This window comes from Botrytis fragariae, assembly GCF_013461495.1.
Source record: "Botrytis fragariae strain BVB16 chromosome Unknown tig00000112, whole genome shotgun sequence".
Lineage (NCBI taxonomy): Eukaryota > Fungi > Ascomycota > Leotiomycetes > Helotiales > Sclerotiniaceae > Botrytis > Botrytis fragariae.
The window spans coordinates 1,188,847-1,216,217 of record NW_023500997.1 but is presented as its reverse complement, the minus strand read 5'-3'; the positions used below and the strand labels follow the sequence as shown (position 1 = coordinate 1,216,217).

Sequence of the window (27,371 nt, the reverse complement as noted above, 5' to 3'; positions counted from 1 at the left end):
CTTATAGCGAGGGGCGGCCGCTGAAGAACAAACTTAGAATCCCCACCTCCCCATCTAAGACCCTCTCTCTACCTTGCATCGCATCGCATCGCATCGCATCGCATCGCTTCCATCAACTACCACACCAGATATTTCATATTCATAACAGTATTTGCCCCCCCCCCCAAGAATTCCACATCGCATATAAACCCATCATCCATCACATTCCCCGAGCATTTTTACATCAACCCCCTCCAAAGCCCTATTCCATCCCATAAAATCTATTTCACATCCCGAATAAACCAACCAAAACCAAAACCTCCCCATCCATCACTACTTCTCTTACACTCTCCTATACACTCTCCACTCTCCACATCATCCCCTTCCACACCATCCCCTTCCACACCATCCATCCTCAAACCAATCAAGCTCAAGCTCAAGCTCAAGCTCAAACTCAATCCCTCAAGCCACCAAGTCATACCCCGCCAGCAATAACAACAATTCGTACACAAACAAACAATCAATGAACATACCCACCCCATTGAAAAATCCAAACCAGACGAGCGAGCCACGGAAAAATATGAGCAAGCAAAAAAAAAAAAGGATCTATACTCACCTAATGAATGATAAAAATCAGAGTTTCAGAATCGACAAAGACGATCTCATACACAAATCGACGAATGATGATGATGATGCCATAACTGGAGTGGTGTATGTCGAGCTGAAGGAATCGTTAAGGCCATGCATGCGTCGAAGGTGAAAGTGACGACTAGTTAGGCCAACAAATCTGGGGTTCAAAGTTGAAGGAGTGGAAATCTTGTCTGGTATTCCGAGATTCCTAAGGATATATATATATATACGTATTATACAAGTTTCCTCCACATCTCACAAAAAAACCTATCCACTAGCGTGCCGTGAATCCAGACCAACATGTTGATAATTATTATCCCACTAAATCGTGTATTTGTTAGTAGATGTCTATCACAAGAGTCCTTATACCCTAGATTATTAAAAGCACGAAAAAAAAAACTCACAGGTGTACCATTCAGTAAATCATTCAATAACACATTATCCTGCACTTCATTCCCCAGATCTCTATTCGAGCCATTCAACGCCATCGGATCTACCATATATCGCGTTGCCTCTGGGTCAAAAATCCAATTCGAATTCGAGTCAGTAGATTTTGAATTACGATACGGATATGTTGTATTGGAAGTCGAAGATTCTGAAGAAGGTGTATTTCCAGTTGGAGGCCAATTGAAGTCAGTATCAATTGTTTCGCTTCCTGAATCCCCTTGCTGATTTGGTTGTGGAGGGAAATTTGCTGTAGAGGGCCAAGCAGGTGCTACTTTTGAGATGGCCTCGTATGGTGTTTGTTGTGTGGCTTGAGGGGATTTATTGGCGGACATGCTTCTTGTTTGACCGGTATCAATTGAGCTACGAGAAGATTCATTCTTTGGGCCTTTTCTTCGGTAGGTATGAGGGAAAACGCAAACATCCGGGTCGTCTACTTCCGTAGAGTTATGCAAATCATAAAGACTGTGTGCCATAGCGTTGCGATCGACTCTCTGTGTCTTCATCTCGAGTTCAAGTTGAGCATGAAAGTGTCTCGCAATGATGTGCTTTTTTCCAACAGCCTTCATAGCTGATCTCATAAACTCTAGATTGCTGGAACTTTGTGGGGTTGGTCTGTCCTTCCTTGTATCCTGGAGGATAACACCAGAAGCAACATAAAGACAAAAGCCTATCCATGAACTCATCTATTTGACGTTAAAATCTCTCACACGGAAGTTTTATCCACGAGAGAGCATACCTTGGATGCATCTAGATGACTAATGAGGCGCATCAGATTCGTTATTTCTTCGGCCGCCATCAAACTTCTCGCTTCGCTTTGGCTTATAAATGATTGACTGATATTTTCCCGCTCAGCAGTCATGACTGCTCCTTGATGCAAACAGCTAATCCCTTGTTAGAAAGTAACATCGTCATCTAGCATTGTACTTACATTGTTGCACAATGTATGTTCATATGGAAAAAGACAATGTTTGGATCCCTCAGTCCAGCAGGTAATCTGAGGTGGTCAGGTAGAAACATGAATGTATTAGACAATATGTTGTCCATTTTCCTATGGTTCTTCCAAAATGAACCATTGGCGAGATCGTTGGTCCCTTCCTCTGGACCATTTTTAAGCGTGTGCTGGGCATTGCGACCGAACAGACATGCTGACAGGATAACTCCAGCAAAAGATGATATCGTGGAAGCACCCTCGGGAGTTAATGCCGCAGCCAACGAGCATGTGTTTTCCTTTACCCCAAATCAAATGCGTCATTGTTACATGGCAGGTTGGTATCAATCTGCAAGTATTAGCCATATGCTCTGTCAACGAAATCCATTCGTACCTTTTCCTCATCAAACATCATTGGCCATCCGGTAGCACAGCTAGACCATCTGTCACCATAGTAGGCTGCCCAGAATGTCCTTCGTCGCTCCTCCTGTTCGATCCAATCCTTTGATGGAGGTAGTAACCTTTTCCCTCCAAAAGGTCCCTCTGCATCAAGCCTTTGCAGTGAAAGCATATGACATAATTGTGCACTAGATTGTAAGTATGTGATTTTGAGATGCATTGTAAAACTTACCATCTTCCTGTACTCATCCATGCTCGACCAAAATAGGCGTTTGTGGCCTCGTAGTTACTAATGAGTGACCAAGCTTGAACAGAGGGTATGCGCATCAAACCCTCTCCTTGTCCCTAAATCACATCAACATCAAGAGAGTAGAATCAATCCTTAGAAGACAAACCTTCATCTCTGTTATCTCAGCGTATCTTCTAGCCCTCTCGTAGAAGATTTCAGCATAACTCTGGTAGTTGTCCGAAAGTGCTGGTCCTGTTAGCTTTCGTGGTACAAAAGGTAGGCAGATTCATACATGCTGCTATCGTCATCATAGCATATCGCAACGCAACTGGCGGTCTATGGTTTGTGGGCATATTAAGAGCGGCATAGAATCGGCCCTTGTGTATCATAGGTAAAGTTGGATGAAATCTCTCGAAATATATTTGGAATCTGCTCCATCAGTATCTGTATATTCCCTGCACCAAGGATCCAAACATACAATTCATCCATCAGATTATCGGGAGGCAGAGGTTCTTGTAGTCCTAAACTTATGACTTCTTGGGAGAAGTAGTCTCCAATTGGTACTGAAGATCCAGTCCCGATATTTCCACTTAAGATATCATATCCTATATTTTGTATTCCCTCATCTGTGAAATTCATTTCCATATCCATATTCATAGTATTCCACTCCGGTTGGGTATCTGCATTTGTATTCATATTCCCATTCGTATCTAAATTCACGTTCATCTCAATCGCATTGTTCGCATTGTTCGCATTATTCGCATTATTCGCGTTATTCGCGTTATTCGCAGCGAGTTGTTGCGTCTCTGCCACGAGCTGGGTTTCAACTTGTGCCAATCTAGCTTCCAATTCCTTCATATTTCTCCTCTTTGTACCTGTGTTTCTCCTTCTCTCGGGATATTCGCACTCGTGTCTTAATCTGCCACAGGTCCCGCATTTGGGCTTGACTCGATCGCATTTCAATTTCCTACGCCTGCACGATACGCATGATATTGTTTTCTCGGCACCCTTCTCCTTGACTTCTCCAGACGTGGTGTTGGTAGGATCATTTTGCGGTGCGGTCGCATCTTTTGTAGATGAGACTGATGCCTCCTGCTCCGGGGAAGTCGACATGGCAAAGCTTCGACGATTGATATAGAGAGAAAGAAAGAAAGACAGAGAGAGAGATTACATGCAGATTGGTATCAAATTGAGAAGAACAGATTCATTAAACATAACAACAACAGCATTGAAAATCAAACTCCTTTGCCGTGAACCTTAAAGCGACTCGTCTGGCTAGCCAGATTTGATAAGTGATAAGTAAGCCTTTTCACGTCAATGACCGAATTAAGGTTTCTCTGATCTCGAGGATCCTTGTTCGATCCATGCAATCCTTGTTGGACTACGAATTCCGATTGTCGCCTTGAATGCTGGGAAGATTTACAACTGTCACGTGATTTTGTTGCACATCTGACTTGAGATGAATAGGCTGTTTGAGGGAAAGTCTGCAGATTTCCAATCTCATCGTCTGTGAAGGCTCTAAATACTCGAATGTGATTGGGGAAAGTTTACTCGACCTCCACTAATACCCACAGTATACCTCGTAGCTCATGTAGGATTATTATACGTATCCTGCATCGGGTTCGACGTCTAGGTGAAAGATAAGCCGCTTCAATTACACCAAAACCGCATTCGCATTCGTATACCGGTATTTCGTTCATTCAAGCTTGATTTGCTTTGCTTTGCTTACCGGTCTGTAAATAGGGTTAATGTTGATCCGGACACGAGAACGCGAGAGACGACAGCAGTTATCAAAGAGCCACTCTATCTTTATATACTCAGGTAGGCATATAAATAGGTAAGTATGACGGAAGAAGCTGTAATTCTACCCCAGTAGGTATATTTCTTGAGTCCTAAGATAGTCGTGATATTACTGGAGTCGGGGTCTAGAATCATTTATAAGCAATCGCTCCATATGTCTATCCATCTAATCTAATCCAATCATCACCTTCTATCCACCTTCTCTCTGTCTGGGTCCGTCATGATAGAAACAAACACGACACCGAATTCTCAACATTGCGATGTTTGTCAAAAGCACATTCTTGGCATGATGATGTCATCGGCTTCAACGTGTGAACAATTTGAAGCTGCGTGTCCAGTCGGTCGATCTCTTGATGGCAGCGGAGTTGGTTTGGTACATCATCTCAAGTACTTCCTCGACCACACAAAGAGAACGTCAGATTACGGGTCGTTCCAAGTTCACTCACTACATGCTGATTGGTCATCGTCAGGTTCAGGAAGCTCGAACAAGCTGAGATCCCTTGATTGATATATAATGCAGGTAAGACAATGCAAGTAAGACAAAGACAGTGGGGAGGTCTAAAATACACGCTGAAGCCAATGATCTAGAATTCTCGTCTCGTAGAATGAAGGGCTTTTGTTTATACACAGGAAGCTTCTTGGAAACATATCAGCCAAAATACAGGACATGAACGGGAATCTATGAAAGTTACACCCTTTCTCAATTTCTATCCCTATGTTCAATTAATGGACGCATCAAAGCCATGAATTTTGAACACGTGGCAATCAAGACAATGCAACTTTATGAACACCCGCAAAAAGACTTGTGAATAATGAATATTTCAAAAGAAATGTGCATCACCTCACCAAGAGTCCTCAAACAAATTTCCCGTAGGCTCCCTTACAGTTGGTTGAAGCTCATCGGAACCAATGGAAAAATGCAGCATCTCCGGCGAGTTTTGGGTATCAACCAAGCATCTTCTTCAACCAATACCTGCGATTCCCATAAGGTCATAGAAAGAAAACAATTAAACAGGAAAGATGATGTCTTACATTGATCTGCAGAGAAGAGCATGCAAAGCAACTTGCGAGAAGCAAAAAGATCACCAAAGGAAAATAATAGTGAATTCTCATCGGAGAATTGCTTTAAAATGACACAGCACAAAATGAAGCCAAGGGGAAAAGTCGAAGAAGTCGAACACTCGATTAAGCTGATTTTAACCTAAATCGTGAACTACAGTCAAAAACTGCAGAAAGCAAGCTGTATTTCTTCCATCAGTAGACTTCATATCTAGTCATACCATCCAAACAAATCATTCAAAGGAGATCAACAGGCAGGTCACTTTGAAGACGCCATTCAAGCACATCAAGCATCTCAAACAGCGAAGGAAATGGTAGGAAGCAAACTAATTAAAGAAAGGGGTAAAGCAGCATTTTTAGTCTCATTTTCGCAAATCTCGACACAGAGTAGCGCAACCTCTGAACGGTAAACCAAACAATTCTTATTCAAAGTAGAGTGCAAATACATTTCCAGAAGGCGCGATGTTAAAATTCCCGGTGCACTCATTTTTCCCCTACTCGAGTACAAAGTGCGAGATTCTAGAAAACCCGACGCGATCTTGGATAGCAATTTCCAAGAGGATAAAATTGACAGGACTAAACCACAGCGAGAGAAAATGTCAAGATCAAGAAATCGATCATGATTCCCTCGATCTCTCACCTCTCGACTTTCCATTTCCATTTCCATCCACCAGAAAAGAGAAGCTGATCAACAAGCACCCACCCACCTCCCTATACCCTCCCCTCCACAATCCATCAACCCGCTCCCAACCTCACCACCCCACTCCTTCCCCTCCAAGCTTTCCGCATCCCAACTTCTCTGCTCCCCTACCCTTCCCAAGACATCATATCCTCACTCCGCACTTGACCACAACGGCTTAACCCTCGCGAGTCTCCGTTGCCTCCCTTCCCTCATCCACAAAGCATAGTCGCTTTCCCCCTACCTACCTACCGAACTATCCCTTCCGAACAATCACCCCGTGAGATTCTCGAGACCCTTCAATTTCACAGCATACATATACATACATACACACATACATGTATAATATATATATACCCCCCAACCTACTCACCCACTCACCCACTCACCCACTCACCCAAAAAACCCCTCCCACCATTCCAAGACACCCAGTTTCAGGAGCCGAGCCGAGTCGAGCTACGCCGAGCCATTCTCTGGTCTAGATTCTAGAAACAGAAACAGAAACAGAAACACTCCACACGATCTAGAAACATTTCTCACTCACTCAAAGTCACAACCTCTCACAAGATAGATGTCACCACAAGCTCTAACTCAAAATCACAATTACAATCACAATCACAATCACTAACCAAAATCAGAAATCAAATCAAATCAAGTGGTCAAAAAACATCTCTCTTCATTTCTTCATTATCTATCTCCCATCCCATTCCACCCATTCACCCATCTCATCTCGTCGCATACACACACCACCCATACCCTCCCCCAAAATTCCCTCTTCACCCACTCTCAAACAATCCTTCACATTCACCCCAGATCTCTCATCTTATCCTCCCACCCCAAGCCTAAACAAAACCCTCTCGGCCATCCATCATCATCATATCATATCAAAAAAAGCGGATAATCTTAATCCCAGATCCCTCTCTGCCCTCCTCCAAAAATCCAAAATTTTTCCCATTCCATATCCTAACACCACCAAGTTCCTTCCACAACAAGAGGGAACGAGACCAACGACCGAGAAGTACAAACGTACAAGCATTCGGGCCGTGAAGAAATGAAATAAAGAGAAAAAAAAAACAAATAACAAATATCCATAGATAACAATAGGGGGTATGTGTGTTGTAGTAACCAGAACCAGAAACAATTCCGCCGTGCTCAAAATGCGCTAACCTCGCGATGAAATATGGTACAATAAAATGATGAAATATCCATCTCCCGAAGAAATGATCATAAAATGTGAAAAAACAGTCGTTAAAAAAGCGACCATGAGGTATCATCTAAACGAAAAGAGAGAGAGAGTAGAAGAGCGCAAGTAAATCCCAATGCAAAGCAAGGCAAAGAATTAACTCTCTTCCATGATCCCCACCTCGCCTCCTCCTTCTTCTCTCCATTCCCGACTGCGGTCCGTCATTCTCTTGATCCCGCTCACGCGACCTGCCCAGAGACTTTCCACCGTAGTGCGGAATGTATATCCGCGCTGACTACTAATCACTCCAATAGCTTGCAGTACGGCTTTTCTGCTATCCCGGCCAAATACAGCAGGGTGATTGATCCATTCGAGACTAGCCTCCAACTCCGCATCAAGGGCCGCAACAGTATTGGGATCGATACCTGGTGCCGTAACAACAGCCGAAAGCGCATCATTTGATCGATGTCGAGGAATCGGACCCAGAGTATGATTTGAGGTCATTGTCGTAGCAGATGTTGGGGAAGGGGTACGTCGTCTATCGGGAGTACGATTCGTAGGCGATGAGGAACCCGTGCGGGATGAGAGATTGTGACTTGGGGATTTAGAAGGTGGTGGCGGGATAGGTGGTAGACCACCTTTTCCTAATCCTTTCAGGATCGATCGCGTCTCGCTCAAAAGATGTTGTGCGCGATCGTGCTGACCGCGAGAAACCAATGTGAGAGCGCGTGTAAGCATGTCCGAGGTGAGAAGTTCCATACGTCGTTGAACGACGCTTGGGTGGGGTGGAATGGGCGGTGCGCTATTCCAAGTCGTGTGCTTCTTCTGGTTTGTTGGGGCAGGAAGCATCGTGATTGCTAAGAGTGAAGGGCGGGGTAGATGAGCAAGTGTTCCATCTCTGAGGATGTCTCCCCAGGTGAGATCAGCTTGGATCAGAGGAACTTCCTCTATTGATACGACTCGTTGATCTTCTTGATCAAGTGACCCACCAAGAGCCTCAAGACCAGAAACTATAGAGTCCCATGGATCCTGAGCGAGTTGTTCCTGAGAAGCATTATCGGGAGCAATAACTAGCTGCACTAAAATATCCCTCTTATCGCCAAATCTCAAATCCCCCAAAGATGCCTCGGCGTCTTTACCTGTTGCACGCTTAGTGATCTGTAAAGCCCCGCTAATCTTAACAAATTTAGCTGGCGATCCCTCGGGAAGTCTAAGCTTTAATTTCACATTTTGATGTGACATTGTTTGAAGAGATCCAAGACAACCTGCAAGACATTCTCGCAACATCATCCAATCTTTGACGTATGTGTAAGAAGCTTTGGTTCGCGTTGATAATTCAATCATGGTGTCTGGCTTATGTGTCATACCGAGTCCGAAAGAGTGAACGGCAATCCTAAGTAAATTTTGTTAGCTGTGATTTTCTCTGCAGAATACTAATATCAACCACTTACTTAGCCGCCTCAGCTCTTGATACCACAAAATCCACGCTCTCCGCATCAGATGTCGACGAGTCACTAATCAAAAGAATCGTAGCAATTGGATTATTCGACCTCCGTTGCATGAGAAGATCCATCGCCACGTTTGCACCCTCCACAACATCTGCTCGATGACTCTTTTGTCCAACTGGTCTGATCGACGCCAAAGTTTGCTGCCATCCATTCCATGTTCTACTAGTCATCCCTACAAGTGGTGCTGCACCGCCACTAGAACCAAATGTGACCAAACCCATACGATCACGATCTCCCAGGTTGGAAACCATAAATTTCAATGCATCTCTTACAAGAGTAATCTTGACACCTTGCATCGAAGAAGATATTGGAATCACAACCACAATATCAACAGGAACGTGTATTGCAGCTGGTAGCCGTAGACCTCTAGGGCTACTTGCGTACTCTGCCTGTGCAGTGGCCGCGGATCTAGGTCCGTACCCCGAGGAAGCAACTGAAACTCGCTGGAGACCTGTGGAATCGCGATTCCATTCTTCTTCTTCTGGTTCTGAGAGATCGTAATCTGGACTTCGTGCGGGAGATCCCTCGATAGCGTTTAGGTCCAATAAAGCCTGTTGCCACAATTTGAGCTGATTGCGATTATCGAACTTGAGATGAAATGATGGGAGTTCGGCCACTGACAGACTCAAGGTCAATATGTTGTTATCTTCAGTAGGGCGTAAGTTAGCTGCGGTGATTTTTTCGGTTTGTCCAAGAGAATTACCAGATCCTGATTCAGTCACCTCGTTTAAGTGCTTTTTGATTAATATTGAACCTTTGAGTGTGCATCGGGTACTTTTGCGAACGCCGTTGGATTCATCCCAAGGTTGTGATGATGAAATCTTCTTTTCCTTTACGCAGATAAGCATTTCTGCGAACAAGAAACATTCCAGTTCCTGCCAAGATTGCCTGTCTTTTCCAACTCGAATAGTTCCATACAATCGTAATTTTCCAAACCTGCTTATCATTAGTATTTTATTTGTTTCCTACAACGAATGATGACACATACCTATTAAAATCAAGGCCATGCCAATTTTCAACCCGGACTCGTAAACCTTCAGTGATTTCGTCCAAAACCTCTGGAGATTCATAGGGGTAGAAACGTGGTGCGCTCTGGGCTGGAGATGGGGGTCGAGCATAGGTATCTTCAGGTCGAATGTTGGGTAGTGGAGGGGCACCTCGAATATCATCTGGGTCGGGTCGCCATTTAGTGTCCGGAACCTCGATTGTGATAAGACAAGTCAAAGTTTGTTGCTGTCTGGACCTGTTCAAGGTTGGAAACTCTGAACGAATGCTAACAACCGGTGCTGGTATGGGGTTTCTTGTAACACTTGCTCGAGGGCTTATAAGATTCGATTCCAACGCTTGCACATCGTAGTCATGGCGGCGAGGTGGGCCGCTTGTTGCAGTCTCTGGATATCCAACAGACGATGGAGCATTTTCGCTATCGTTCCTTTGGTGCGAGATTCTCGATGGTTGTGCGTATCTATCCATGCGCTCTCGACTATCCCTACTATCTCTGTTGCTACCATTATCTCTGCTATTGTCTCTAATGTGGGTATCCTGGCTGTTCGCTCTTGTTCTCGTAGTTCGAGCATTGGATTCGCGACTGGGTGGTCGTACGGTTTGGGATTCCCAATTCGAGGGTGTGGGTGTTGATCTCGCGGACTGGTCGCTGGCCGAAACTGAACGCACAATACTACTTAGCTTCTCTGGAGGGGCAGCAGGAATCAGCTTTAGTTTTCAGGGAAGACGAACCACTACTTTTGAAAGTCTTACCAATGTCAAGAACATTGCCTCCTCGACTCGTATCCAGACCTAAGGGCGCATTGCAAGTTGGGCAATATTGAGCGTCGCTTTCCTTGATGTATTCGTAGAAACATGCCTCATGGGAGACATGGCCGCAGGAAAATTGTAGTATTCGTTCGCCTCGAAGGGTATGTTCCAATGGCTCTTCACACACAGAACATTCGCTGCCAACAAACGTCCTCTCCCTCCTGTTACGAGTTCTATCCGTGTCCAACATTCCTGACATTCCACCACCAGCTCGTTGTTTGAAATCACGATTCGCCTTACTGGCTAGAGGGGAAACCGAAGAGAACGACGTATCTGAAATCCCACGAGTATGTTCAAGAACTTTTTGATTATCTGATGAAGAAGAAGTATACAGGTTAGTCAATGTGAAGGTAATTTTCACGCATTAGTATGAGCGGAGGGGTGGAGTAATGGCAATTTGGAGTTTGGCTACTGCGTACCCTTTTTGGGATGGGATCCTGCAACGCGGGCTCCACTAGACAAATCCTTGACCTTGTCTCTCTCTCGTCTCCTGGATCTTTTATCCGAGTCGCTGAGTAGTCCAAGCTCATACAACCTTGAAACCTGGTCTTTTTGTTCCTCTGCTCTGCGGCTAAAGCTAGTGAGATTCCTACCAGTATCGGAAGTGGAAGGGGTGGTGTTATGTCCCAAGAGCCTTTTCGACATGAACTGCTGTTCCAGAGGGTCTTGTTTTTAAAAGCTCTGTCCGTCAATATTAAGTTTGTTTGCCCACTTTTTTCTGAATATAATCCGCTGCTAAAAACCCAATCGATCCAAGATTTATGAACAGTAACGTAATAATTCTCAGCACATAAAATGTTCGCTTGTGAGAGTTGAGACCCGGCCAAATCCTGAAAGTCCGAATCCAGGAAGATTTGGGGTGGCGATGCTAAGAATTGCGCGCTGTGAGATTTCGATCTCTATCTCTCGGGACTCTAAATTTGGGTATGGGAATGAGGACAGGACTACCGGGAATGGGTACAGGAGCTAATTGTAATCCAGAGGGTGTGACGCTGTGGGGAATTTTTGCAAAAGGCTTTCCACTCTTCACTGTGCTGATTCACGGCTTAGGTCAGAGTAATTGAGTAGGATTTGAGGTAGGAATGACCACCATTCGATATAATTCGAGATCCCGTGTTTGGGTACCGGGCTGCAGTTGTGAAAAGACGAGCTGAAGTGTTAGGCCAGTAATGCAAATGCAGTTCAATCGAGTGGGCGTCCGAGAGCTTTGCGAATTACTACTAGAAGGGAGGGGCGAGACTTGCGAATTTGCGAATCATGAAATTGTGCGAATCGCGACTACAGGGCAATTGAGTTCATTCGTGGGGAGCCTAGTGAAATATGATGAAAGTTTGAGAGAGAGCATGAAGTGAGCGAAGAGAAGAAGTTGACGAGCAGCAAGATGTGGAAAGACAAATGTGAACGCCGTCCACTTACAGTAGGCAGCAAGTGATGGCACCACCATAACCATATCTAGGCAGTAAAGATAGCAAGCAGTTGTCTGGAAGAAAAATTGAATAATGTTATGCCGGACCTCCATGATACCCAACAGCTCAAATGCATGGATTCAGGCACGTAAACGATGGGCGCTGTCCAGGATACCTACAGGACTGAATGATTTTCAGGATTTCGGAGTCTGGCTTCACAAGGACGAGCATGACGGGATTGGTTCAATGGAGGGGTTGGTCAAGATTTGGTGGTTGTGGTGGTGCAGGAATAATTAATGGCAGTAACGACTTCAGGTAATAATCTTGAGAATGATATCGCAAAATGCTCAGACTGACTTGAAGCAGACAGACCTCGGGTATTTAGTAAGCTTCTTCCAGTTTAGCACAGCTCCGGAAAACATGGATCTACGTATCGAAGCACATGCTAGAGTGTGCATAAGAAAGTTATAACGCGAAAGTTAGAATAATGAATTTCCCTTCCACGCTTGGAAATCAATACTCGTCAGGTACTAGTACACAGTAATTTGAGCATCTTTTGCAAGGTAGCGAAGCGATTATCATACGACAAATCCGATATCAATATGAAGGGACTGTACGGTTAAATAAACGGATTGCAGCAGGCCCTTTCCGACCCTCTGAGATAATTCGAAAGGTCCAGTTTATTAGCAATCACTGTAGACACGTTGACATAATAATGACAGCTTGAGAAATTGACGGGACAAGTTTTGTTTCTCCTTTGACACGAGCCGAAACAAGGTAGATCAACAGGAACTGTGGCTTTAGGCTGTACCAGTAGCTGCACATCTCATATAGCCCGTAGGGTCCTAGTATAAGATGAACTTCGGAAATTTTACCAGAAGAGAAACGATCTCCACGTCGGTAACTTTCTACTTGCAGCATGCAGTTGATTGAACTTCTGGGTGTGTGAATTACATTACACTTGTGTTTTATTTACACTGCACTCGACGCAATATTCTGGATCTCACCACCTTCTAAACTCGGTTCCTCGTAGGTTTATCTTCAATCTTTAACTCCCACCAGCCCCCAGTCTCCAGCAACATAACATGATAAAGGAACGATATTGCTATCCCAGCCTTCTGCAGTTCTCGACTGCACATTTTAGCATTCAACCCATCGTGCCAATCAAACGATGGTATCATAGTGCTGCCATCCCTGGTCCGCGCCCGTTACCCGCCTATTCTCTCGGATATCCCTGGTCTGTGAAAATGCTCACCAGGGTCTATCTCCATCATGCATGCAAAAATAATTACAGGGTACATAAAACAAGGAAGATCTTGCGTGTGGAAGTAGCCAGTCACAGCCAAAATCACGGAGTATTACTATCTTTAAGTTCTGCAGGATAAGTTTTTGTCTATCCGATCATTTCTTCTTCTGGTCATTAACGGCTGAAAGAAACATATTTATATGATACTCGCAACCTTTCCTCGGGGTATTAGGTTTTCAGGAGAGGAAGATTCCCCAAAAAGAATGCAGTCCCCCATTCTTCCCAGTCTTCTCTTCCAATTGTTTGTTAGCAATCCGATGGGGGAAGAAAAATCGATGATTCGTTTCTTCGTTCCGTAAACAGTAGAAAGAAATGATTCGAATACGAAGGAAGTCTTTAACGTCTTTGACTATCGACTATCGACTATCTGAGACGAATCCGACGATGTTCTAGAGAACTGGAACTAGACTTATTATTGCGCACTATCTTGAACTATTTGATTCTGGCATCTGTCATATTGATTCAGACCCCATTCTTAACACTTCACTCGATCCTGAGGTTAGAACCGGTGGTCCGGTGGGTAAGATTCTTATTAAAAGCCCCAATGTGGAAATATTCTAAAGCTCTCAACCCCACAACACGAAGCATGAAATAAGTACAAATAATGATCTGCCCTATAAGAAACGGATCGACCTCTGCTACATGCGTAATCAAAAGTGATTAGGGAGAAAATAAAGCCGGATTTTTGGGTCCTTCCAAGTTCCAACTCCTATTTTTCTGCTGCAGACATCGTGGTTCCCACGCGGTTTATATCAATGTCTCATCCCCATATCCACTTTCGATCGTCGAAACTACGGGAATGCCGCCACTGAAATCAGGAACAGAAATAGTGATATCCGCTGTCATTACCTTTCGATAGACATTATTGGAATATGACAAGAGTCAAGGGACAAGAAACGTAAATGCCATTTTGTTAGCCTGCAATGACTACATGTCGTGTAGGTTGTGCGGCCGAGGCCTAGACGACCTGAAGAAGATTCAAGCCACAACCACTAGACTCAAATAATTACTCCGAGACTGCTCAGATGTCTTCTAGAAACCTTCGAATCGTGTGGTCAGAGCTTTAATATCCAGATGCATATCAGAATTGTATTTTCCATCCTGAGCGTCCTTCTAGGATAGGTTCAAGAATAGATCTTAGTGTACCTCTCTCGAGCCTCTCTAAATATGGAAGATTACACGATCGATCTAATCTTATTAAGCTACTGACTCCCAAGGAGGATTTCAGAGGATTGAGTTACTTGTACGGCACCTCCGTTCTGTATGCAATTAGGTGCACCCGCAAATGTGTGCTTATTAAAAGCAACTTCGGCAGCTAAAATGACTATCTATCGCCTGTGTTGTATGAATTCCTCAGTCGCTACATGCGCATCAGCTGTAACTATTGTCTCGTCATTTCTTAACACATACCAAGAGCTATAATCATGCAATATGCTTACAGCATCGAAACTAAACGATCACATGTTTAAACTATCGCCGCATGTATCAAGCTCGAAATGTACAATTGCGAGCAACAGCCGGCTTTCATTTCATCTGATTCGTTTAAATTCTATCAGATGTTAGACAGCGTGGCTTGATGTTACCCGAACTACTCCCAAAACTTCTATCAGTATCTGATGTCAGCTTCACATAGCTGCGCCGCGGATAGTCATTGCAGCTTTCAAAGTGGCGCTCGCATACATACAAAAAGAATATTCACAGAAAAATCAAATGCTGTCGAAGCGCAAAAGAGTTGTGATTGGTCAACGAATCTACCTAATGACAAAGATATCATCATTCTGTCTTTCAACCCACTATCGTGCAGAATACATGCTGCGATGTTACCCTCCGAGTACATCTTCGTCCCGATCAAGAAACATCTGACAACATTATCACCATTTTCGGAAGTTGCTTTACGAGCAGTGTAACAGTCCTACAAGAAAAATCCTTCGCAAACCTCACCTTGAAACACATGCAACCAGTAACATAATAAATTCACATCGATCTTTTGTCCAAAGGTAACCTTCTTCAAGCATTTTCTAATACACCCCAACCCCTTTTGACAACGATCAGTTTTTGGTGGCTTGCATGTTCATGTCGATGTCCGTGAGATCGTCGCGTGCTAAGCATGGACTCTGATTGCTGTGGTGTCCGCAAACATCAATATCATAGTTGATAATTCAAAAAAGATAGTTTTGCTAAATTGGCGTTTCTTGTATAGTATGAACCGCTCCAGCTGGACAAACTTTGGTCGTAACGCATTCAAACTCTATCATCCATGTCGTGTTCTGTGCAGAACGATGTCAATCCATCAAACTGTGGTCGCTCAACTTTCAAAGGTAATCTAAATCTACAAGAACGTCTCCAAGATCTATGTGCTTCAGATTCTTGTTACATTTCTCGATCAGTGCCATGGAATTATCACGGGTGTCAGTGCGAATGCTTCCCATTACCTCATTACATGAAACGTGTGCTTTCCAGAGGCGGTTCACAATAGGGTTCCAAAGACGTCTGGCCCACGTAACTGGATTTACTTCCTTGTTAGTTTGTCAAGGTCGACCTACTCTGTATTTTATCTTTCTTTACTATTTGGAATGCGACCACTATTCATTATCTGTGCATCAATGCATTCGAGAACTCGAGCTTTGTCGCTTGTTAATTTAGCCTCACATTCTTAGCCTCGTATTTGGCGTACTAATAGCATTGTCAAAGAACGGAGCTTTTCTTTACATCCGCATCGCTGATCAGTTTCTGCCCTATAAGGTTCTGTCAGTGCTTACTGCTTGGTCAATTCTACCTTCCACTTCTATTCAAACCTATGAATTCACTAATGAGAATACCAAAGCGGTAAGTTTGGTTTGTCATCTTCTAGTCAACAACTCGGGCATCTGTTTTCCCCTCTGTCTTGATTGACTCTAACGACCATTTCAAAACTTGATGAATTGAGGTTCGTCTTGACCAGATCAAAGTGTGAAGACTAAGAACAGTGTGGACAGTTCAACTCGTCAACGAACTAATTACCATCATCATCATGAGCAAGCTAACCTTGCTGATCATTTCCCTACGTTAATCATCATGCTCCGGTTGACATCGTCACATAAATCTCATAGCTTTCTAAACTTAATATACACGATCCCTCTATCCAAGCTCACCCAACACCTCACCAGTCCACTTCCTCCCGGGCGCGCGCCCTCTACCCCGCAAAGCTAAGATTTTCTACATGCAGATTTTCAGCGCAATATAGGCGCAATCGACATGAACAACGGTGATTAAGATACTTATACTTTTTCAATCCACCTGAACCGGTACGCTTTGATCAAGATTACATACTACTGTTGATAATTTTCACCTTGTGCTCACGCTCTTAGCTACAATCTGTCTTGGCCCAACACTAACCCGAGTCATCAAGGCATCATGAATACGGATTGAGGAATCGTGAAAACTCAAAACATCCTCATTGTTCCTGCGCATGCAAGTAGAATACCCACATTTGCTATCCAAGCTAGAGGAACCCTTCTTTGCTGCAATGACTCCAGCACACTAAGATCTAGACTAGAACTTTTCTTGAGTAGTCAAAACGCCCGGCCGTGGTTTAACCGATGAAGATCCAGCTGGGTTGATACTTTGAGTTCCCGCGTGCCTTTGACGGTCGTTTGATAGATATTGCAATTACAGTAGCTATCTGATAAGTGCATGCAGTATCCATCTACATATTATAGGTCAGATAATGCCACTCCACCAGTCGTCGAGCCACATGCCATCAGAACGCCACAAAAGCATAATACACATAACTTCCCCATTGCGTTTGCGCCTCACATTGTCTTTCAGCTTCTCACTATGAGTATAACCGATAGCATCACATTCCTATCACTTCCTGACACACGAACACACATAGTCCGGATACTTGCAACACTCTTATATAAGCATGCAGATAAACAGCACTGAGCAATGATTCGATACGTCGTATGTGTGCCTGCCACCATCCGCCTCGATGTCTACCTTGTCCACATACTACAGGCAGTTAAATACCCGTACAATATACCCGAGCACAAAGCAAATCCTGCGAAAGCCAGTACGTACATACGGACAACTTTAATTTGCGGAGGCAAACAAAAGACGTAATCTTCAGCCCTAGCTACGGGCCTTTTATATACCAAATTCATGCAAACCCTTGAAATTTGCAGTGTACAAAATCACCTGGATTTTAAAGAGGGGATGAGATACTTGGAGGGCAGAGGCTCGAGCTCTTTTTGGCGGGGTACATCCACCAACATCCACTACTAAGCCACCAACACAAATTTTGTAGGTTCTACAAGGTGCCTGGATGTGAAGTTGATGGGTTTTCATGCCGTTCGTCGGGTGTAACCAATCGTTGATAATCTATCTAGATGTCTGCACTGGATTTAATCATTGACACACTGTTACGAGGCGCGTAGGGAATGTTGGGGTTGCAAGTACGAATGTTGTAATAGTCTACAAGCATTTGAATCGTGGTTTTAGGTTATTTACCCAAGATTAGATACATGTTGGGAAGATTTGCAAAACTCAAATAGTAGACTAGTTTTGGGTAGACTCTGATCTATCAGACCCAGTCAGGGTCAGGAACCGTAACCACACTGTTGGTAAATGATGCTACAAACTTCCTTCCCATCGCGGAAAATATCAGTAAACTAGATAGGCTACCCATCTGCTTGGTAATGCAGGAAAATGTTACGGAGTGGTGCCGAAAGTATATCAAATTAATAACAGACTATCATATACCTCTGGCCATTCTCCTTCTCGTATTTGCTTTTTAGTTTCCAAATGCCGGCGGTGCACTGATGATAGATACCGTGCGCGGGGGTGGCGTGAAAATAATCATTTTCTTTGCTTTTGGGGACCAGTGGATCAGTGCTTGTGGTAGATCCTGTTCATTTAATTTCTTGCTTGAGATTGAAAACCCTATGTCTGCGTGATTTGATGGCTCACATCACATAATTTGACTCCGACATGATGTCTCAGTGTATGAGACAGCAAGCGTTTTCTCCGCCTTCATCAATGGGAAGAGTAAATCTGCCTGGTGAATCTGACAGGAGATTTCCAAAGGTAGACCAGGAAACTTGAATACGGTTGGAGTCTCTTCAGAATATCAGTCGTTTGCGTTGCAAGTGAATGACGATCATTACCGAGGTGCCTCGTTGAAATCACATCCTCAAAGTCATACTCCCAATCTGAAATGGCGCTTACTAGCCTTGAAGACTCTCCGTCTGTATGAACTGTTAAGAGTTCACCAACAGTCCAAGCCTCGGAAGTCCAGGCGACTCATATCCTCGAGAGATGTCTTGATGCCCTGAGTCAAGGGTCAAGCCATCAGAACCGTCGATCATTCTGGGCAATCTTTCTGGCAGTAGTCTCGCTCGGGATTGATTATTCCCGCAATGACTACTCATGCCCCAGTTGAATAAGTTCATTGCCGCCATTTTCAATCATTATCACGTCACGACCAACGATAGGATTGTGATAGCACAATTATCGTGGTATGCGGAGAGCCGAGGTTGCCGGGCAGTGACGGGCCACACTGTGATACCGAATCCATCCGGCATCCAGATTGACCAATTTTCACAATTCTCCACTTTCACCAGTGGGTAAAGAACTCTTTCCCCAGCCTATTTTCGCACGGCATTCGGACTGTCCATATCGTTTCATCTCTCTGATTCATCTCATGGATCATGTCCTCCTGGGCTTTCGCACTAAGCCATCTTGATACCCGTCAATTCCGTCAGGTAGATTAATGGCCTGTTTTACGCACTCGCAAATTACTGCGCTTAAATTAATGATATCTCTGTCTGAGCTTCGATATGAGGAAAGCATACAAAACGACAACATGTGATATGCGGTCCTCGGAATTTCATTTTCGTTAATGCGTCTTGCATGTCTCATCACAGACAGTCTTACTTTCCTGCACCTTCTGCTCATGACCACTGAACAAATCCACAATCACTCCCGAAAAACGGGGCTGCATCTTACGTTTTTCCAAGTACGGCATTGAGATATGGGGCGAGCTTCTCGGTACCAAACAAAGTTTTTGGAAACTTCTTCACGCGGGTGTGGAGCTGGTACCGGTCTCCGGAAGAGCTTTGTTGCAAGGACCAGACGGAGCCGACATGCAGGTGCTTTAAGTTTCGTGATGAAATTGGCGATATGAGTTTCAGGTCTGCGGTGATGAACTTTGTGTTCCAAGCGAGGCTCGAAAATGGGGGTATCCTCCGCGTGTGGATCCGAACACATTTCCGACCGTAGGGAAAGGCCGAGGATTAGCTATCGGCGGCAGTAATCGAATTGGAGTGTCGATATATGCCACATGTTAAGTTGATATTGCCGTGATTTTGAGTGCATGCAACGCAGTTGAGGAAACTTTCCGCGGGCGGGCCCGTCGTGCAATGGTTAGGAGCGATAGATATAAAAGATTGGAGCGTTTTTATGACTGGGTTATCGTAGTACCAAAAATCTGCCAGAATATTCATGACAGAGAAAAAGATGCTGTCATCTTTGGTATGTCCAAGGACTGAACATGTGTATGGCACATTGTGCAGCCGCGACAGAAGTAACCAAGCGCTTTTATCAATTGATGCTGAAGTCTTATCGCGAAACATGACAGGTTGTTGTTTCGTGCGACATGAAACGGTGCTGTCTGCAGATTTACCCGGATAAATCCCCAAGTGGTCACCTCTTGCTGAGTTCATCCTCTCCCGTTCGAAGGTATGTCTGTCGCATCGGCGGTGGTGAATAATCTCGCGCGAAGTTTCGCATTTTAGTATGCACAGCCGAATGAATAGCTGGTTGTGTGTGTGTGTCCTCTCCCTGTTGCATCGTGACAAGGCTTTTCCATGATTTTCGAAGACTGCAGGAAGTAAAATCAACTATTACTGTAGAAATCATGGCTGTAGGGGAAGGCTTTTAGACAATTGTTCTTTACCGATCCATTTGGTTGCAGTGGAATCGTCCGAAAAATCAATTCTCCCAGTTTAAACCAAAATCAATTGAAGGATAAATGGCATTGGCCCAGCTTTCGAGGTTGATAGTCCCTACTTCTCGGCTGACCCATGAGGAAGCCGTTGCCCTTCAATAATGCATGAGCTTCATGGATTATATGTACCACGAGGCTGAGGAAGTGTGCTGCGCCCTAATAATATGGTGTCACTCTTATCAATATTGGGTAGTATAAAGCTCCTTCCTTTTGGTGAGCAAGACAAGTTCTTCAATTTCACGACTCTCTTGCAATGGCAGCTCCTGTAGTAGCATCGGCCAACGCTCATGACCCATGGCTCATTGCCAAGAACCGCTTCATCGATCAACTTGATCCTGCTGAGAGGGCACTGTTCAATGAGGCTACACCAGAAAATCTTTACTACAAATCTAGCAATATTCAGAAAGCCGATCAGAGAAATAGCAAAACTCGAGCGATTTTGAAGTCTCTCGAGCCTTTGACGAAATCCATCCAAGATTATGGTGCGGCGATGGATACTGTCACCAATATTGCCCCATTATACCTTGCTCCAATATGGGGAAGTATTCGTGTTATACTTGTCCTGGCTAGCAGCCACGGAAAGTTCTATGATCGAATAATAGACACTTTTGCTCGCGTGGGAGATATACTTCCACGATTGCGTAAGCATAATTTCCTGGGACCCTTTTTGCATGCTGAAACTCCGAGATAGGCGAATATCAAGCAATTTTTGACCAGGAAAAACACCCGAAGTTTACGCAAACTCTGTCAGCAGCGTATCTCGACATAATTGTGCTTTGTTCAAATTTCAAGAATATATTGACCGGGCAAAAATCCTCCTTCATCAAGCGTTTAAGGTCTCCCTTGTCTACATCTCTTGGAGCGCAACTTGATAATGCTGTGCAAACATTTAGAGAGCACCGTAAAGCGGTTGAGAGTGAAGCTAAGATGTGCCATTACATCGAAGCGAAGGAGTCTAGAGAACTTGAATTGAGAGAAAGAATGCGGAGCAAAGAACAAGAACGAAGTAGGTGATATAGGAGGCTACTATGTGGTTATTTTGTGTTCTGACTACGGACTAGGAGACAGACTACGAAGGATCATCTCCCAGATGGCCACCGTTGATTGCAGAAACAAGCATCGTCGACTGCAGAAGGTACGGTATCATGGAACCGGGAGCTGGCTAGCCGGTATGGCCGACTTCAGTAATTGGAAAACCCAGCAAAAGTCTTCTGTCATGTCATGTTATGGCATTCGTAAGCTGCAGATATTGCTCTCGGATTAATAAATGCTAAATTCTACCAGCTGGATCCGGCAAATCGGTCTTAGTTTCGAGCCTTATAGACGGTTCCAAAATGGTATTTCCTGCCGATACTGCCATTTCCTATTATTATTGCGACTATGCCGATAAGAGAACACTTTCGCCGAGTGGTATTTTTAGTTTCATCTCTCAGAAGTTATTTCGTGACATGAATGAAATCCCCGAAGCTTTGATAGCTATCATTGAGGCTGAATATACAGATGAAGCCACGTCACTTAGCCTTGATCAAACAGTCGCTTTGCTGATAAAGGCGATAGATGAGCTTTCAAGTGTGGCTATTTTTATTGATGGTCTAGACGAATTGCCTGAGTCCGATCGGAAGCTTACTTTCTCAATCTTGAAAAAGATCCTCAATGAGGCAACATCGCCAGTCAAATTATTTATCTCCAGTCGCGAGGATGTTACTTATCTTTTCCAATCTTTATCCGGACTCACCACTTTCAAAGTGCACCTTCAAACTAATTCTATCTCTCCAGATATCGAGGCATATATCAGACATGCTATCGATGAACTAATCACGTCTGGCGACTTAGTGCTGGGTGACTTGGCTCTAAAAAAAGATATTTTCAATGTTCTCAGAGATGGTGCGAAAGGAATGTGAGTGTTTTCTTCCATCCTCGCTATGCAAGTATGCTGAAATTGCTTCAAGGTTTCTTTGGGCTCAGTTCCAGCTTGAGGAACTCTGTCGCATGGAAACAGATGCAACAATAGTAAAAGCTCTACAGAATCTTCCTCGAAATCTTGAAGAAACTTATGACCGACTTCTTGGACGGATCATCGAGATCGAAAGGCGTGAATTTGTGAAAAGGATGTTTGACTGGATTATTTGTTCATGCAGACCATTGCACATGGATGAGCTCCGGGAGGCCATAGCTTTCACTGTTGGCGATAAATCATGGGATGCTACGAAAATACCCAATGACCTTCGAAGATTAATTAGAGCTTGCGGAAATCTTATTGTGATTGATGAAGACACCCTAGAGGTGCATCTTGCGCACTATACAGGTGAGAAGTTCTATACATCAAATCATGCAAGAAAGTTGGGGTGTCTTCATTTGACTACTTCCTTCGTCAGCAAATTGCGCGAGAAATCAACAGTAGCTGATCGTAAAGCATTTCATTAGTTGAACAGTATATACTACATTCGCAAAATTCCGAGTTGGCATACTTTCACACCACAAGGGAAGCGTCAAACAGAGCACTGGGTGTAACATGTGTGACTTATTTATCTTTCACTGATCTCGAAGCACAAGTCACAGTATACCACAATACTATCAGTCCAAATATGACGCTATTACAGGACGCCGTTACCACCCAGTCTTTGATACCGAGGGCTTCGCAGTCATCAAACCTTCCGGTCAAAGTCGCCAAAGCCGCTTTAAATTTTCGAAAATTCAGTGAGAACAATAAAAGTAATATCAATTATTCTCACTATATTCAAAATCGAAAGCATGGAATGACCGACCAGCAGCTCGTCGACAAGTATCGGCTGATCGCTTACCTGAAAGAAAATTGGCTTTCACACACTAAGGATTTCACAGAAGAGATTGGGAGCGAGATAAGAGAATTGTTCAAAAGCCTCCTCTTTAATAAACAACTCACCTTCTCCGTCAAACCCTGGGATAAGTTTTCTTCCGGTGATTGTGCCAAGATTGCACAGTTGTGCTGGGCGTTGGCCGAAAAACACCTGCCATTACTGAACGAAGTCTTAGCAAATGATCAGAGAACTTCTGATTACATTAGTGAGGCATGTCTGCTGTTCTGGAACTCCATAGAATATCACGAAATGGATGAACGGCGAAGAGTAATTGACTTATCAAACCAAAGTCTCGAGATATTGGAAAATCGTTCTCTCGAAGGAGTATCGTCGAAAACGGACTGTCTTTTCTGGCTCTATAGCCAGATGATAATTGCGTGTCAACAAGGAAACAGCGAAATCTTGCGACTATGCGTTAAGTTTATTGATGAAACGAGCTTGCTGGCTTTCCCAGGTCTTGGTACCCAGTGTAAACAATCGCTGACACTGAAGTCTCTTGTGTTCGCACATCTTAGTCTCGAAGCATCTATTCATGGCCATTTGTATCTCGTGCAGAAGTTGCAGACAGATTTTCGCTCGCGATTATGGGCGGCTTATGAATTTGAAGGATCATATTTCAACCCATTGGAACGAGCAATAATGCTTCCATACGATGAAATAACCGATTACCTCATAATCAGAGACTGTCCAGTGTCAAACGGAGCCAAGCTTAATGCTTTAGAGACCCACAACATAAAAGCTATTGTCGAGTCTGGTGACTCTACAACACTGGAACGTCTTGTAAAATTTCTAAGAAAGCATGAATACGATGTTGATATCTGCAATAGCAGACCCTCATATTTTGGGACATATGATGAGGAATATAGGTACGAAATCTGGAGATACAAACTAGATGCGATTAAAACCGCAGCTTCTCTCGGTCTCTGTGATTCCCTTCATATAATACTCAGTTGGGAACCGTTAAACTCCGAAACTGATTTCTTTGCTGAAAGGCACGGGGCCTTTCTGACGGCCATAGCTTGTTCACGCCTGAAAATCATAAAGTATTTACTTTTGGTTGATCACTATAAAGATCAGCGATACTGGCTCCAGCCCGCAGCTCCTGAAATGTACGGTTTGACGCAAGACTTCCAGCATATGTCTCTCGTGGAGTACGCTGTTGAAAACCGAGAGATCTCCGAAAAATTCAAAGTCTCTGTGCTAAACGCAGTTAGTTTTGCTGAGGATTCCGGTTCAGTTTCACGCATAACTAGCTCGGAAAAATCTGATTGGTCTTTGATACATGCAATCACTGAAGGGAAGACCGAGGCGGTCATCCGCCTCGGCGGCCGTAAGAATTTTGACAGCAGATACTCGGCTCGAAACCTGCCAAAGATACCTCTTGTAATTGATGACTATCTTTGGCCAGGTTGCCAGAGCGATCCATGGCACAAGGAAGCCACTCCATTGGTATGGGCTGTTATCTATAATCGCCCCCAAGTGGTCGAAGTCCTCTTATCGCAAGGAATCTCATACAAGGGTCTTAACACACTTGAAGTTGCCGCAACATGCGCTGTTATAATGGATTCTGTAGAAATATTCTCGCTACTAGAGGAAGTTCGAATCTCTGATTACGACCTGACAATAGTTGCATGGGGATGCAGATCAAATTTCTTCGCAAAAGGCGATCTAATCGATCGAGCTTTAGCACGGGGCAAGCATCATCAGCAAAAATATCATCCCAAAGTTGCGCGCTATATAGATTCTTGGGTTCTTTGGCATTGGAGAGGCAAAAGCCCGGATTCCACGGAAATATTACGGGAAAATCTCAAGAGAGCAACACCCGAAGAGAGAAACGAAGTTTCAATCGAAAACCGTTTTGAGTTGCCTGCATCCAATGAAGTAATGAGCATAATTCCCAGCAAAAGAATACATTACCTTTCAGAACCCGGTTCCAGTCGGATGAGAAATTTTTCTTTTTATCTGGAGGACCCATATGCATTTTCACGGGATGTAGTACGGCAATCTAGCTTCCAAGATGAACCAGGCTACACCAAAACGTCCGATGGCGTTTCCATCATGTCTGAATATTCCCACATTTAGCCCACCACGTCTTACTCAAGTAGTGTGGTAAATTTTATCCCAGTTTTAATATCGAAGCTCATACCTTCATTGGCATGACTTTGTTTATTGTTCCAGGAGGCTTCAAAATTATATTCAACGCCAATCAAATTAGGGTAACTGATAACTCCATCTTAACACGTATGAGTATATGCCAGCAAACGGACAGTTTACATCTAGCGGTGGATATCATTTACTATATACAATCTCCTACATACACCACAGATAATCCATACAGCGCCGTTCAAACCTCAAGGCCCAACAATACTTTGGATATCATCCACCCTCCTCTCTTCAATCCACTCAATAGCCTCATTCCTATTCCTACAGACATGTGCTTGTCCCTCCCCCGTAGCATCAAGCACACTTTCACTTCCCTCCAATGTCATATCAGCCATACACAGTATCTGATTGCGCAAATATTCGAAACAATGCGACGCATGCATATCATTTCGAGCGCCACCGAATCCAAAAGTTTGACCGGAAGAGAGAACCAACTGATGATAGGTGTCTACTGTATAGTAAAGCTGTTGTGGTGGTCAGTGATGAGGCTCATGCGAATGGGAGTAAAGAGGAGACTTACACAATGTAAAGCATGTGTCCATGATGCTTCAAATATAGGACCGGAACGGATGGGGTCGTCGACGATAGGTTTACCTAACATGGGATGTTCTTCGTAATCAGGGATTTTGACAGTTCCACTGCCCACTGTCCAAGGTCAGTGTGTTTCTGAAACCTTTTCTTCATCGTTTGTGACTCACATGGCATTAACATATCCCAGTTATGACGAATTTGCATTCGATCATCATTACTTGACATATTTGGGAAGAAAGATGATTCTTCTCCTTTAAGAAGTGTCCACTTATGAGATTCTATACCAAAGAGTTAGCATCCTCCTTTTCGCAAGAACGGAAGATGAACTTACGAGGAATATAAAGCCCATTGATATCGCCGCCAGTTTCTGTATCAGCTGGTACCCAGCCCTCCTCATTACTAACCTCGCTCTTCTTTCCATTCCTCAATAATAAATATACAATTAGACTCTGCATGACGATAACGACGCCCCATCGTGCCCACATCAAAATATTATTCAATTTCCTACACGACTTTTTGTCTTTAGATATCTTACGGAAACGCGAAGGGGACGAAGCTTTTGAGGTCGTGTATTTTTCATGTGATCCGAGGGTAGTGTCGGAGTCATTTTCAAGATCAATGTCTTCGATGTCCATCTCAGAAATGGGTTGGTAGATACTTGCGGATTCTTTGGGAGACATCTCTTTTTTTCTTTTTGGAATATTTGGTTTGGGATTAGTTTGTCTCTGGAGAGATGGAGATATGGGACGAAGGAAAGGAAATTGAGAACCAGCTCGGTAACAAAATTGGAGGATAAATTTTTTTACAATCGAAGCAAATAGATTATTCAAGAAAGATGACGGAAAATTTTACCAGAACCAGTTCTCGTTGTGCGTAAGAGAAGTAATGGAAAAGTTGACGATGATAGTGTAGTACAAAAGGATGAGCCTCACAAGATCAATCGATAAAACTGCACAATAAAGCATTCTATCTCTCTGTCATTATCTTGATTCGTACTCCTTTCCCTCTCCACTCATAACCTCCAGTTTCACAAGTCATACCAACCGTTAATCTTCTATCCAACGTTCCATACCACCGCATTTTCGACAGCGCTTCCATGCTGGCATCATACAAGACTACGTCTTGCAGCATGAAGTAGCAACGACATGATACAAAACATCGGCACGACTTCCCTTCTTCATCCTCTTCTTTTACCCGACTAAAGCTCTTATTTTGGCCATTGTGTTGAAAATAGACGGTTGAATAGTATTTTTAGTCTTGATCTGATGTAAAACATCGACTTCTAAAACATGACTTGTTGGGGAATCCCTGCGTGGACAACTACCAATTCAGGGGTAAAATAAGCGGGGTAGGAGTTTGATATTCGACATGGTGGGGGAATGCGATGAAAGTATTATGGTTGATTTCGATGTCTTAATTGCTCTATTATTAACAAGTATTGGAAAATCTGCCAAGATCACTTGGACGAGTAGAGGTTCAGTATTTCA

The 27,371-nt window shown here is 43.8% G+C and overlaps 6 protein-coding genes across 6 annotated transcripts; 3 read left to right on the top strand and 3 right to left on the bottom strand.

The window, feature by feature from the left end:
* Positions 1–842: 842 nt before the first annotated feature.
* Bfra_007939 (putative c6 transcription factor protein) lies at positions 843–3,725 on the bottom strand (the record flags this gene model as incomplete). The annotated part of the gene is made up of 9 exons (XM_037338307.1): positions 843–930; positions 979–1,739; positions 1,793–1,937; positions 1,985–2,283; positions 2,379–2,571; positions 2,616–2,728; positions 2,779–2,858; positions 2,905–3,041; positions 3,091–3,725. The coding sequence occupies 9 exons, from the start codon at positions 3,723–3,725 to the stop codon at positions 843–845; spliced, it is 2,451 nt and encodes an 816-aa protein (XP_037190370.1).
* Positions 3,726–7,489: 3,764 nt separating this feature from the next.
* Bfra_007938 (putative von willebrand factor type a domain-containing protein) lies at positions 7,490–11,301 on the bottom strand (the record flags this gene model as incomplete). The annotated part of the gene is made up of 5 exons (XM_037338306.1): positions 7,490–8,726; positions 8,785–9,777; positions 9,830–10,532; positions 10,579–10,968; positions 11,076–11,301. 5 exons carry the CDS (start codon positions 11,299–11,301, stop codon positions 7,490–7,492), a joined length of 3,549 nt encoding a protein of 1,182 aa, XP_037190369.1.
* Positions 11,302–14,688: 3,387 nt separating this feature from the next.
* On the top strand, positions 14,689–15,275 carry Bfra_007937 (uncharacterized protein; the record flags this gene model as incomplete). Its single annotated transcript, XM_037338305.1, has 2 exons — positions 14,689–14,745; positions 14,979–15,275. 2 exons carry the CDS (start codon positions 14,689–14,691, stop codon positions 15,273–15,275), a joined length of 354 nt encoding a protein of 117 aa, XP_037190368.1.
* A 350-nt stretch (positions 15,276–15,625) lies between these two features.
* Positions 15,626–16,285, top strand: Bfra_007936 (uncharacterized protein; the record flags this gene model as incomplete). The annotated part of the gene is made up of 3 exons (XM_037338304.1): positions 15,626–15,776; positions 16,049–16,194; positions 16,220–16,285. 3 exons carry the CDS (start codon positions 15,626–15,628, stop codon positions 16,283–16,285), a joined length of 363 nt encoding a protein of 120 aa, XP_037190367.1.
* Positions 16,286–20,606: 4,321 nt separating this feature from the next.
* Positions 20,607–25,272, top strand: Bfra_007935 (putative nacht domain protein; the record flags this gene model as incomplete). The annotated part of the gene is made up of 6 exons (XM_037338303.1): positions 20,607–20,994; positions 21,045–21,359; positions 21,415–21,588; positions 21,638–22,250; positions 22,303–22,658; positions 22,778–25,272. The coding sequence occupies 6 exons, from the start codon at positions 20,607–20,609 to the stop codon at positions 25,270–25,272; spliced, it is 4,341 nt and encodes a 1,446-aa protein (XP_037190366.1).
* Positions 25,273–25,541: 269 nt separating this feature from the next.
* On the bottom strand, positions 25,542–27,104 carry Bfra_007934 (putative major facilitator superfamily protein; the record flags this gene model as incomplete). The annotated part of the gene is made up of 5 exons (XM_037338302.1): positions 25,542–25,817; positions 25,874–25,998; positions 26,052–26,162; positions 26,216–26,574; positions 27,079–27,104. The coding sequence occupies 5 exons, from the start codon at positions 27,102–27,104 to the stop codon at positions 25,542–25,544; spliced, it is 897 nt and encodes a 298-aa protein (XP_037190365.1).
* Between the last annotated feature and the right edge of the window lie 267 nt (positions 27,105–27,371).